Source organism: Siphateles boraxobius, unplaced genomic scaffold, assembly GCF_051911475.1.
Source record: "Siphateles boraxobius isolate OS27281-9 unplaced genomic scaffold, OSU_SipBor_1 7, whole genome shotgun sequence".
In the NCBI taxonomy this organism is placed as follows: Eukaryota; Metazoa; Chordata; class Actinopteri; order Cypriniformes; family Leuciscidae; genus Siphateles; species Siphateles boraxobius.
Window position 1 is genome coordinate 30,921,231 of NW_027509197.1, and position 13,090 is coordinate 30,934,320.

Sequence of the window (13,090 nt, forward strand, 5' to 3'; positions counted from 1 at the left end):
GTTGATTTTGAGGAAGGGAGATGTCACAGAGTGGGCCTATCCCGTCAGATCGTAGATAAAGCTGTAACTTCTATTTATTTTTCATTTTTTATACGAGATCCTTCCTCTGTCCCTTGCGAGCTGATGCTCACTAATTTCTCCTTTTTCATATATTTTGCATTGGAAAGTGAGAGATTGTATTTCATTTTCTCATGTTAAAGGGATAGTTCACCCAAAAATAACAATTCTATCATCATTTACTCACCCTTGTTTCAAGCTTTAAAACTCTTTCAAGCTTAGAAAAGGAAACAAAAGCACAGTAATATATTGTAAAATTAGTAATTCTGTAAATACGATGCATGTGCTAATGTTCTGAAGCCATATGAAAGCTTTGTGTGAAAAACAGATCAATTAATTATTATCATTTATACTCTTCCTCTCCAATAAGATTTTAACGTGACAACTGTTGCTGCTGCAATGTAATAATTTGGTCACTGAGTTGATTCAAATGAAAAAAATCATTTAAAATAAGTTTTAAGAACCAAATCAAGAAATTCATTTAAAAATCTGACTCAAAGAATGACTTGTGAACCAGACATCGCTACTTCTGCCCAAGCTCTAATTGGCGCATTTGTGAGAGATGTTTTAACTGAATAGCAACAAAAATTTTGTTATTTTCATCATATAAGGATACTATATAATTTTGGAAGAATTTAGATACATATCCATTAAAAATTGGACAGGTGCTCGGGCCAAAAAAGGGGAAAAAACCAACACACTGTGTTATCTGCTCCCATAAAACTTTTATATATCACTAAATTACATCGTTTTGACCAATCAAGGTCTTTGTCAGACCTTAAGACTTTAGATACAGTCATATGAGCCACATTTATGACAATTTTATGGTGCTTTTGCATCCTTTTTGAAGCTTGAAAGCTCTAGTTATGAAAAAGACTGACCAGCACATTATTTGGTTACACTTTATTTAGATAGTACACTTTAGACATCCTCCTTATGGAACAAAAATATTATGTGAATATACTGCAAAATACATTTCCATATATGGGAAACTAGTGCTTATATTTTTTTATATACTGCAATATATGGATTGAATATGTATGGCTGTATAGTTACAAATAAAGTATTTTATCATTACACGTAATATTCATAGTTGTATATTTTATTGTGTACGCATATTGCACATCCATGTTCCCATATAAATGTGAATCTTTGCGCGCGCACACACACACACACACACACACACACACACACACACACACACACACACACACACACACACACACACACACACACACACACACACACACACACACACACACACACACACACACACACACACACACACACACAAAAAATGAGTAACACATGCATATAGTTTCCATCTTTTTGGGGTTACCATTATGCTGAAGAGTAGAGCCTGTGGTTAGATTGACCATTGGCCGAGCATCATTAAGACTATATGTTACTATATTTAAAAAGTAATTGCAGTGCACTCCTCAGCACAGTGATAGTCTCTTTGCTAAATACTTTAGTACATGCAAGTGTGCTTGTACTATTGTCAACTAGCTTGAACATATGAAACATTTATAATGTAAATAATTATAACATTACAACTACATTGTATATCTCTATATACAGTGTATGTGTTTATACTGCATGAGTAAATATATATTCAATATATTTATACATATGCAGCACCATATCTTATCACATGTACATATATATATATATATATATATATATATATATATATATATATATATATATATTATAAAGTGTATTACTGAATATAAAATGACATAAATTGTGATATATTAGTAAATATATTGTCACATATTTTTCAATATATGAAAAGCGGCAATTCCTTATGTATTATTCAGTATATTTTATTTAATTAACACAATATATTATTCTGTATATTTTCAAATATACCGTTAGATAATTTAATTGATTGATAATTCATATAGGGGGAATATATTTTCTTTGCGTAAGGGTCTACTAACTATAAGAAACTTTTCAACTACATGTCAACTAACTCTCATTATTTTGCAACTACATGTCAACTACCTCTTATTAGACTACAGTATTAGTATGTTAGGTTATGGTTATGTAATAAGTTGAAATGTACTTGCAAATTTATAGCCAGTAGGAGAACCATCAAAATAAAGTGCAAGCAGATAAAAAGCAGACAGTCTACTAATACTCTACTGACTGGAAATTGACATGTAGTTGAAAAGTTACTTATAGCCAGTAGAATATCTAAAGTGGACTTTCAAAACAAAGTTTTACCCATTATTTTAAAATTTCACTTCTTCCATTCTAAGAATGAAAGAAATGCAGGTTTGGAACAATATGAGGGTGAGTACATGATTCATTGTTGGCTGAATTATCCCTTTAAGCTAATCAATGCACCACATCTAAGAAAGTCAAATGGGAACAAGCATTGAGGGGAGTGGATTTGATACAAGACAGGCCTACTTACCAGCAGGGGACTCAGGACTTTGGGAACGCTGGCCATTGGGTGTGCTGGTCGACAGGTCCACCAGCATTCTCGAGTTCTCCTTCCTGGGAGAGCAATCGCCGTTACCTAGGAGACAGACAGAAACAAGTGCACTAAGGACATTGCCTTGCTCCAGGCAGCACAGCTATTGTGGCTAAATGCAGCTCTGAACTCAGATATATACAAGCAGACAGTTCAAGGAACAACTCTCTTATAAAAGCTACGCTCTTTGATTATCACTCAAAGATAGAACAGAATAAAGGATAACTGCAACAAAAAGATTCATTTCTTACTGTCATTTCTACTCTAATATACTTTCAACCGTGCTCTACTATTTAATGTTTTTTTAACTAAATACTGTTCATTACACCTTTTTACTGCAATCTATTGTTTAAAACAGTTCAGGTCTGAGATGCTGATTGGTTAATACCGTGTTCTAGCCATGATAAACACACCATAGTAACAGATATGAAGTAAAATGCATGATCACATTTACTAAATACTGTATATGACTCATAAGATAATGTTATTTCTTACACAACAGGGACTAGTCTAGAGCAAAGATGAACTTGCTTAATAAGATCACGTAGCCTTCTGTTTAAATCTTAAATCTAATTCCTAATGTAGCCTTCTTCTTAATACTCTTTATTTTCTATACTTAATCATACGTTTTTAAAGTCAAATATACTCCCTACAATGTAATAATATGTTTCAGGTATCCAAAAAATGTGGTTAATGTGGTCTAAATTAACTAATTAATTGAACATTTATGAGTGTATACATAAAATAAATAAATGTTTGTATTTGTCCCAGAATATTATTTAACAATTAAAATAATATTGATAAAATATAATAAAATGACTGAATTAATCAGACTGATTAGATTACACAACAACTGCTTGTATTCACTTTGCACAGTACTGAACACTACTGTTTAATACTCCAACAGATGTCCATCTAAAATGTTCTATGCTCCTCTATCATACTCGCTGATACCTTGGTAAAGGAGAGCAACATATCCCATGGTTTTCAGGTACTGTACACACTGCTTTTAATACCACCCGTCTCGGTTACCAGAGCTGAAATTTCTCTAGGGTCAATGACCATCTCAACACTTCAGTTTACAGAGACGGTGAGCCATCAACTCATTTGTGGAGGGGTTGTTAAGCTTTCAGCCACATCCTTAAGATTCAGATTGGATTTCCTCATCTCTCCGCGCACTGGCTTTGGGAAATAATATGGCTTCAGCGTGTCCACTCTTGGGGAGCGATTCCTGCTCCCTGATCCCGTTACCCACTGACCCCTTCAGAGCCAAACACTCAATACAACGGCAACGACATTAGACAGCTCTTAATGCCTGCATTATGCATACACACCACCTCCAAGGGCAGTATTACGGCTTAGATCTTTCCTTGAACTCCACGTTTATGACTGGAAAGTACCTTGGATGTCAACGTTAAGCTGGCTGTTATATCTCTAACCAATGCACTAAATCTAGTCAGTCCCTCCTTTAAACAGGTTTGTTAGGTAGCAGAGTGAGTCTGCCAAAGGGCTCTAAAACAGTATTCATGGCATTTTTAATGATTCATTTGTCTGTGTTCTTCTTGTGAATCAACAGGTCCTTGTTCAATCCTTAAAATGAACTATATAATCCCTTCATGAACTATAAAGGTTTTAAAAAGATTTAAAATATTACATTTGTGAGATGTAAATGAATCAGTAAATGAGGGCCTTTGTGGTATATCAGGCGACAGATATCTGTGCTGTCAAGCTGACAGACAGACACTGTCATTCTGACAAGGAGAGCAACTCGGGGAGACGAAGCCAATGACACAATCCCAAAGCCCGTCTCCGGTTACGGTGCCGGGGTTGAGGGAAATCTCAGGTAACCGGCAGTCCCTTGGCAACGGGAAATAAGCAGCCACTTCGATTTGAGTGACGGCCGAGGGGAGGATTTTCCATAGCAGAGTGCTCTGTCTGGTGGCCTCCCGGCATGAGAGAGGTTCTCAGGAAAAAAGATCTGTGAGAGCAAACTAAACTTTTGTACAGTAGCGGCTGAAAGAGCTCTCTTATCCCACATCTAAACAGAACCGCGATAACTATATCTAATGTCAAGCGCATACAACAAGACTGAAGCTTATCAACATGTGCAAATTTAAAGACTCACAGCTTGACTTTAAAGTCAATTAGATGTTTCTCTTCCCCATCTATATTACACACACACACATACACGCACACACACACACACACACACACACACACACCCACACACACACACACACACACACACACACACACACACACACACACACACACACACATTCAAAAGTTTAGGGTAAGATGTTTTAATTCTTTCTTCTTTTTGAAAGAAGTCTCTTATGTTTACCAATGTTGCATTTACTTGATCAAAAATACAGTAAAAACAGTAATATAAAGTGAAATATTATTAAAGTATTATTCAATATTATTAATATTCAATATTATTATTATATAAAGTGAGTTTAAAATACCTGTTTTATGTTTAATATATTGTAAAATGTAATTTATTCCTCTGATAACAAAGCTGATTTTTTAGCATCATTACTTCAGTCTTCAGTGTCACATGATCCTTCAGAAATCAATCGAATATGCTGATTTGCTGCTCAAGAAACATTTTTATTCGCAATGTTGAAAATGGTTGAAGTGTGGAAACCATGATACATTTATTTCCGGATTTTAGAAAATTCAAAAGAACAGGATTTCTATAGAAATGTTTATAGTATTTATATATTATAAATAGTATAATAGATTGTTACACTATAAATGTCTTCACTGTCACTTTTGATCAATTTAGCACATCCTCGCTGAATAAAAGTAGTAAATTAATTTAAAAAACATACTAATAAAATAAAAATATCTTGCTGAGCCTAAACTTTTGAATGGTGGTATATTATAAATTATGCAAAAATGATTTCTATTCGTGTCCTTTATAGGTCTTTCTTCCCAACTATGCAGTCTTGCAGTTTGCACTTGGCTTTGTTTTTTTATCATTTGAACAATCTCTGACGCACTTTAATATGTGGTTTTCTCAGTTTTAGAATGATTCCACGTTGTTTAATTTGTTCTTTTTAAACACATTGACATTCCCACACATATGATTGTTGATGGCCCTAGAGCTCTATTGTAATGACGGCCTACAGCATACGGTTTATATTAATAAGGCTACCATCTGCCCCCATGCAGTGATGCATGCTGAAAATCCGTAGGCCCTTTGGAGACTACTGGAGTGACTACAGGTCTGGCCTATGACAGTGCTGAGTCAGAATCAGATCCCGATTCACTCATTCGCTGAGACTGTGTATACAAATCAAACAGCAACCTACAGAATGGACTGTTCCATGCACTTTTTTAGTGGATCGATGAGGAAACTAATTGGGGGTGTTTCTAATAGTGGCCCATGGGTTAAAATCAACGTACAGTAAATAGCAACATTATGACTTCTGTAATATGTTTTCAGAGCAAAATGGGATATTCAATGAGGGAAAAATGATTTGTAGTCATGAGATATTGATTGAATCATAAAAAGTGGATGTTAAATACTGAAAAAAGTTATAAAAAATTTATTTATTTTTTCTTTTAAATTGAAATAACGAACCATTTGATAAATGATACATTGTTCAATCTTGATTTCATGTTGACTTTGAAATCACCATGGTTACAAAAAAGGACTGTGTTTGTGCGCAAATATTTTCACTAAACTCAATGACTTATAGAACATTGAAGTGATTTGGGCAGCATGGTTGCCGTCGGCTGTATTACATTAGTGGGGGTGGAGCCTGAAGGCAGGTTCTGTGCCAGAGTGGCGATACTAGACAAGAAAAAGACACGTTTTTAACAGGATCGGTTCTCCCAGGAAAGAGAGTGATTGGTTGTGGCATGTCGTAGACGCTAAAGTTCGAGCATGGATCAGGTTTATCCTGTCCGTCCACACACCTCCAAACCATCCTTCCACATCAAACACAAAACACATTCCCACTCACGCTCCTTACCACCTGCCACCGCTGAACTGCTCTTTAAAAAGACACACTGAAGGGGACGAGGTCTTATTAGCATATCAATAGCAGTTTACTGTACAAAAGGTTGAAGTATTAGCCTGTGATCTGAGATGGGCAAACTTAAAACTGTCTTTTTAGGAAAGCAAGCTGTTAGACTATACCTAGTTTTGAGGGGAAAAAATTACATGATGAAAAATTACACAATTTTTCATTGTGTAAATGATGTGAAAAATGCTAAATATTGCTGTGAAGACACTTTGACACATCTAAGCACAGCTTCGAGTCATTAACAATGTAATTATCTCGAACTATAAAGAGTTACGTTTTCTGATACGTGATGAAGCTAATCAAAAACCAGGTGTTGTTCGACATTCATTCATGCTTTCAAAATATAACGAGCCCTTTAAGAAAGGAAAAATGCCTTCAAGAGTCTATGGAACCAAATTAAACTGTAAACTTTTCATTTTCCAAGACACCTGCAAGAATTTTTAGATGAGGGACGTTTTATCAGCATGTTCCATCTGAGGGAATCTGTCGGGGGAGTTAAAGGGCTTGAAGGTACCACTGTGCACCTGGTACTGAAGCCCCGTCCAGATAACAAATCTCGAGGGGAGCCAAGAGTTGATGCTTTTCAACTGGATCTTGGGGGCAGCTAGTGTGCTTGACTACTGCACATATTCATAAAGCAGAACTGGCTTAACAGCTGCAGACAAACTCCCACAGTGCTCTCAGAATTAGATAGCATATCTAAAATAAATCAACACATCTAAAAAAACAAAGCAACAAAACATTTTTACAATGCAAAAAAAAAGAAGAAGAAAAGTAATAGATAAGCTTTTTTTTAAAGTCTAAACCTAATGAAGTGTGTGCCACATACACACACAGCATGAGAGAAACAGAGAAGCAAGTGACATGTTCAAAACACTGTGATGACGGAACTGCTTGACTATTTTAGGTCTGTATGTGTTCTGATTGATTACAGTAGAACTATTACAGTGCTATTATATTCCTATTAATTTTTCATTGTCTCCAAATAGCTTTTGTCTAGTAGAACAGAATTATACAGTTGGCAAATTAACTTTAAATGCATTCAATAATTCACTATAAAAGGTCAAAAACATTTTTGAATAAACTTGACAGGCATAAAAAAGGCAATTTAACACGCTTTTATGTGCTGAATAAAGGATGCTCATATTTGTTTTGAAATTGGCCATTAAAGTGTATGTAAATACTTTACTTACTTGCAATATAGCCATTCGACGCCTCCATGTCCATATTCAGGGGGCAGAGCTGTGAAATGAAGAGGAGTTATAAATTAGATGTAGTATTTTGCATTATTCTATAATGAAAAATTGTCATTTAACAAACATTAGTGGCACCGGTTTCTTTAAATATCTGCAGTATTTTTTTAGTCTTTAAAAATTATATAATAATGGTCTGTTTTTCCTCCAAATTATGCAACACCAAGGTACATTCACTAGACGTTCAATGTCGACAGTTCATTTGTAATACATTTTTCATTTCAAAATCATTACATCTGGCACATAAACGAACTGCTGTGAAAGAAAAGACACCAATGTACGATTTCTCAATGTTAAACTTTTCTGTTACAGTTTTTAGCTCTTCTGAACTGAATGCAACTGTCTATATCACTGCCATGTATAATCTTAAAAATAAAACATGTTTTATATAAAACATCTAAATTGTCTTGTGAAGTATTAGGGAAGTAACATATAAAGTGACAACTTCCTGGTTAGGCAAAAAAGGATACATGCAAAGTGTGAAAATTGACATGTTTTCATTGAGTTTCAGGTCCTTCTAAAACAAGTCTAAAATTAAATGTTTGGACAGAGCAAGTGAGCTGTAAAAATCAACGATGCTTCTTGTGATGTACAGCATATCCTCCATCAGATCCTATAAAGCTGGCCTCATTGCTGGATAGAAACACGTTTAGCCACGATATAACTGATTCTATAAGCTATACAGGTTTAATTCATTTAAACTAAAACAATAAATCTAACGCTTATTTTAAAGAGCAATCAGATGAAATCATCACAAAATTTTACACAGAAAACCGAGCACAGCATTAATATGCTTTTACTGGTTTAATATTCTAGAACGGACTGGGAGGAATGTAATTTTCACTTGTGACGACAGATAAAATTAGCAATTCTGTGACGTTTACGAAATACCACAAATAAGAGCTACTGTATGCTGTGTATGTTTTGCCGGACGGAAAGTGCAAAAAAGGCTCCATGTACATGTGTGGAAATATATTCTCTTGGCTTGGTCCAAAATTATGCTTGTAGAACCTCACTTATGACAGAGATAAGGGCATCTATTAGCACTGGGTCAAGTTTGGAAAGAGAAATGTGATATTTTTTGTTTAATTACTAGTTTTACAATTTATCAGTATTCCTGAACCCATTAAGTACATATCACGTAAACCAATTAAGCATCTTAATAAATAAACACTCTTATGCTTTAATAAATCACAGATGCTAAATGCACTAGATAGAAAATAACTGTTTTATTAATAGAGAAATAAAATATATTTTTTAATTTGTCTCTCTACTTTTCCATATCGATATGTGGCAATGCACGGTCCTTAAAACATTAATAACTATATTGTGCACACATACAGTACATTAAACAACAATAAATCAGTAAAATATAAAGTTAACTTTGAAGCCCTAATCAAGTCAGGAACTACACAATATCATGAACCATCTTTCCTGAGATCCCATAAATTATGAGGAATACTCCGACACTACACAAGAGTGCACCTGGATACTCTGACCCTGATCAAAGTTTCTGAAATAAAGACACAAATTACAGCTCCTTGATATGGAAATACAACCAAATTAGTACAGGAAATGATACCTCAAATTAAAAGCATTAAACAATGATAGCGTGATGAAATGTCATGGAAAGCAATATGAGTGAAGTTGGCCCTATGTATGGTGTATGGCGCTGCGCTTCTCAAGGGGCCCTAACATACACACCGACCACGGCACGCGTGTTCACAACCTTAACCATCCAGCACTACAACAAAACACTACCGTCCCGGATCAATTCCTGAATATCAGTAGACTGCTTTCATCTAATTAAACCTTTTTGAGATGGAATGGATGTTACATGCATTATAGCAGTCAATGATGAATAAAGATGTCCGGGGGGGGGGGGGACAAACTGTTAAAAATCGAATGCGAAACACATGTATTATGTTCTTAGAAATGTAATCATTGGGTTTATGTTTGGAGGGGGGACCATTTAAACAGGAAAACAAAAATGTGGTGTGTGTGGTGTAACCCTCACGTAAAAAAAGTACTAAAATAGTTTTCAAGTACCTACACCATATCATCATCATCGGGGTTTTTTAAACACATTTTCAAGTTAACATTTAAAAATTATTTTTTAATTATTTTTGATTCATGAATATCAAAAAGGTTTTCTTAGGGTAACTCTATTTGACCTGAACAAAAATATTTTAATAAAAAAGTCAGAATACATGAAAATCATGACAGTAATGAGGGTCTACAGGGGTCTCTGTTTTATGCTTGTCATATGAAAACAAAATGGTGTCCTGCATGCTTATGCCAACTTGACTTAATCGTTTTTCAAAATATTAATAATATTACATTTTTTTATTAATAATATCTCAAAATTGATTTAATGTTTTTTTTTTTTTAAATAGAGACTATAGATTGTATCAAACTAATTGCACCAACATTTTCAAGAACGTTAACCTTGATGACTTCGTAGGCTATACATATTTACAATCTTCGGACAGGTACAATGTCTTTGTTTATTTTTTTTACTTTAAGCCCCAAAATTATATATATATATATATATATATATATATATATATATATATATATATATTCACACACACATACATACATACATACATACACACACACACACATATATATATATATATAGAGAGAGAGAGAGAGAGAGAGAGAGAGAGAGAGAGAGAGAGAGAGAAATGTTGAACAAGTTATTAGATCCGGACAAAAATTAGCGTCACCATAAACGGATGTTAATGATATTATATTGTATTTGGGCTATGTCACTTGAGGTATAGCAGAAATAATACATAATGTCAAATATATATATATATATATATATATATATATATATATATATATATATATATATATATATATACCCTACCAGCATTATAATCTAGAAAAAAGTCTTTCCTGACTTTAATTGAACTACAAGACTCTACGAGATGTTAGATGAAACTTTTACCTTTCCGTTTGGTCTCCCCCCTGTGAAAACGCAAGTGTCCAAAGAAATCCTTGCGTAAAAAAAGAAAAAGAAACGCGTGAAATTATTTCCAATGACAGAGGCTTTTCAGAGTCTACTGTGCTGATGAAGTCCTCTGATGACTGTCATGTTCAACTAGAGTTCATACTGGTCACAAACAGGGGACGATCTTGCCCCAAATTTAAAAAAAAAGAAGAAGAAAAAAAACTTAGGAAGCAAGCTGCTTGGGTTTCTATCGTTTGGTGACTTCCTTTGCGCCGAACAAGCCCGTCAGCTTTTCCATTTCACACGCGTCTAAGCGCTTTCCCCCCGACTATTAGATTTCTTCCTCTGATCTGAAACTGCTTTGACATAGTGAAGTGAAACCTGTGCCTGTTCAACACCTGGGTCAATCGATGTCAGGCTGGGGCGAATACTCAACTGGATCCACCGGTTCCAAGGGAATTAAGCCATAAATAAGGAAATGATGGGAACTGCCTACAACAGGCTTAGAGCCCAATAATTCCACCTGTCTGACAGTCCATCAAAGGTTGTGGGATGAGTGTGTGCGTGTTTTCTATAGCTATGCTTCATGTGCAGCTCGGTATTCATGTGACACATACGCCGACAGTAGGCTAATTCACATGCATTTGGCTCTCTGCAGACGCGTCATTGACTTCTCATGATGCGCAATAAATACGGAAATTTACAAACACGAATCATAAATATTGATAAGAGTGCGAATTATGGGGGGGTTTAGGGTGCCAAATGGCAAGGCTGGGGGAGGGGGTCTTAAAAGTAAATTATTATTTTCATACAAGTAGGCAATAGACTACTTTTAAAAGTCATTTTCAAACGTTTTGTTAACTACATAGTTAACGTTAGATTAAAAGTTAGAGTGCGCTACATAACGCGAATTGCTTTTCCTGAGGAGCTGTCTATTGCTAACAGAACATTCGTTGGCCTACTGGCGTAATTTATCACGTTACTACAGATTTAACCATCAGAAATATATCAAAAATATCTAGTGGCGTTTAAAACGTTTTTAAAATATAAAGTTTAAGATTAGTTATGTGCGCGCTAGGGGCGCCAAAACAACCTCACCCGATGCGCCCTAAAGACATTTTTTGAAAAAGAAAGAAAAGTTTATTCCTTTTAAATTCCTTTACCAGTTCGCACACTGTTAGGGGCAATCATTTCACAATCACAAAAAGTGACCAAGGCCATTGTACGAATTATTCAAGTGATAATGACAGTATGTTGTATGCGAGCAAGCAGACACCTGTTGCTATGGTTACCTCAAATTTTGTATGCGAGCGCTCCGTTTAGCACACTCGGACTAACTTGTTGTAATATAACTTTATTAGTTACTGAAACATTGTTCTAAAACTCTGACGAAAACCAAGTACACTTACATATAACAAAACTTTGAGACCCACGCGTTTTCCTTTGGCCTGTTTTAGGGGTAGGTGGGGTCAAACTCCCCCATAATTCGCACCTTGATCCAGACGCTTCCTGGACCTGTCAAAACACAGAACATACAGATGCATAAAGCCTTTAAACAAAGAAAGGAAAAACCTTAACATTCGAAACGGACATTTTAGCTTACCTTTAGCGATGCACGAAGTGACACACTTCCATCTCATCTGATATGGAGTTAGAGACAGCGTCTAGATACTGTGTATCCACTGCAGTGCGATTGACACGCAGCAATAGTGATTCCCTTCGCCTGCTTCCTCCATCTTCAGCAACCGTCTGACTCAGAGAAACGGATCTATCAGTGCCGCTCGGTAATCGATTGGACGCATTATCACAGCATTTAAAATTCGTTTGGCGTGATCTCAAGCAGGCTATCTATAAGAACAGAGGGAGGATTCACTTGAATTAAATTTGCTATTCTAAATCCTGTGCATGACGTGTTATAATACATTTACATCCTATATTTTAACTGATTTATATAATTATTAGTATTATTAGCCTTTGTTACGAATATCATTATGATTTTAGTGATGACCACTGTTGGGCTGCGGTCCATATGAATGGTAGCTTCATCTTAGGCTATACCGTTTTCGTTTTAAATAGGCCTATATATGTTTATTTTCAATCCCATTTATATTGTGGAGGAAGAAAGAGAATGGATTAATTATAATAGGCAAAATGATTTTTATGTAAAAAGAAAAAAAAGAAGATTCAGGGTTAGCATCAGTCATATTTCTCTTGGACCCCCTCTACTGGTCGACGAGAGAAATACACCACTGACCTAGTTGGAATCCTGTCAGAACTGTGGAGAGCTGGTGGT

General features: G+C 35.3%; 1 protein-coding gene across 3 annotated transcripts in view; it reads right to left on the reverse strand.

The window, feature by feature from the left end:
• Positions 1-12,646, reverse strand: part of ikzf2 (IKAROS family zinc finger 2) — a 28,110-nt gene extending 15,464 nt beyond the window's left edge. For 2 of the 3 annotated variants that reach the window (XM_077216019.1, XM_077216018.1), the window contains exons 1-5: positions 12,401-12,646; positions 12,207-12,312; positions 10,795-10,843; positions 7,776-7,824; positions 2,483-2,587 (exon numbers count right to left, since the gene is read on the reverse strand). In XM_077216019.1, the coding sequence (XP_077072134.1) occupies positions 2,483-2,587; positions 7,776-7,824; positions 10,795-10,843; positions 12,207-12,208 (205 nt within the window). In that variant the 5' untranslated portion in view covers positions 12,209-12,312; positions 12,401-12,646. The remainder of the gene's footprint in view (positions 1-2,482; positions 2,588-7,775; positions 7,825-10,794; positions 10,844-12,206; positions 12,313-12,400) is intronic. The other variant, XM_077216020.1, reaches the window with a different exon arrangement.
• Between the last annotated feature and the right edge of the window lie 444 nt (positions 12,647-13,090).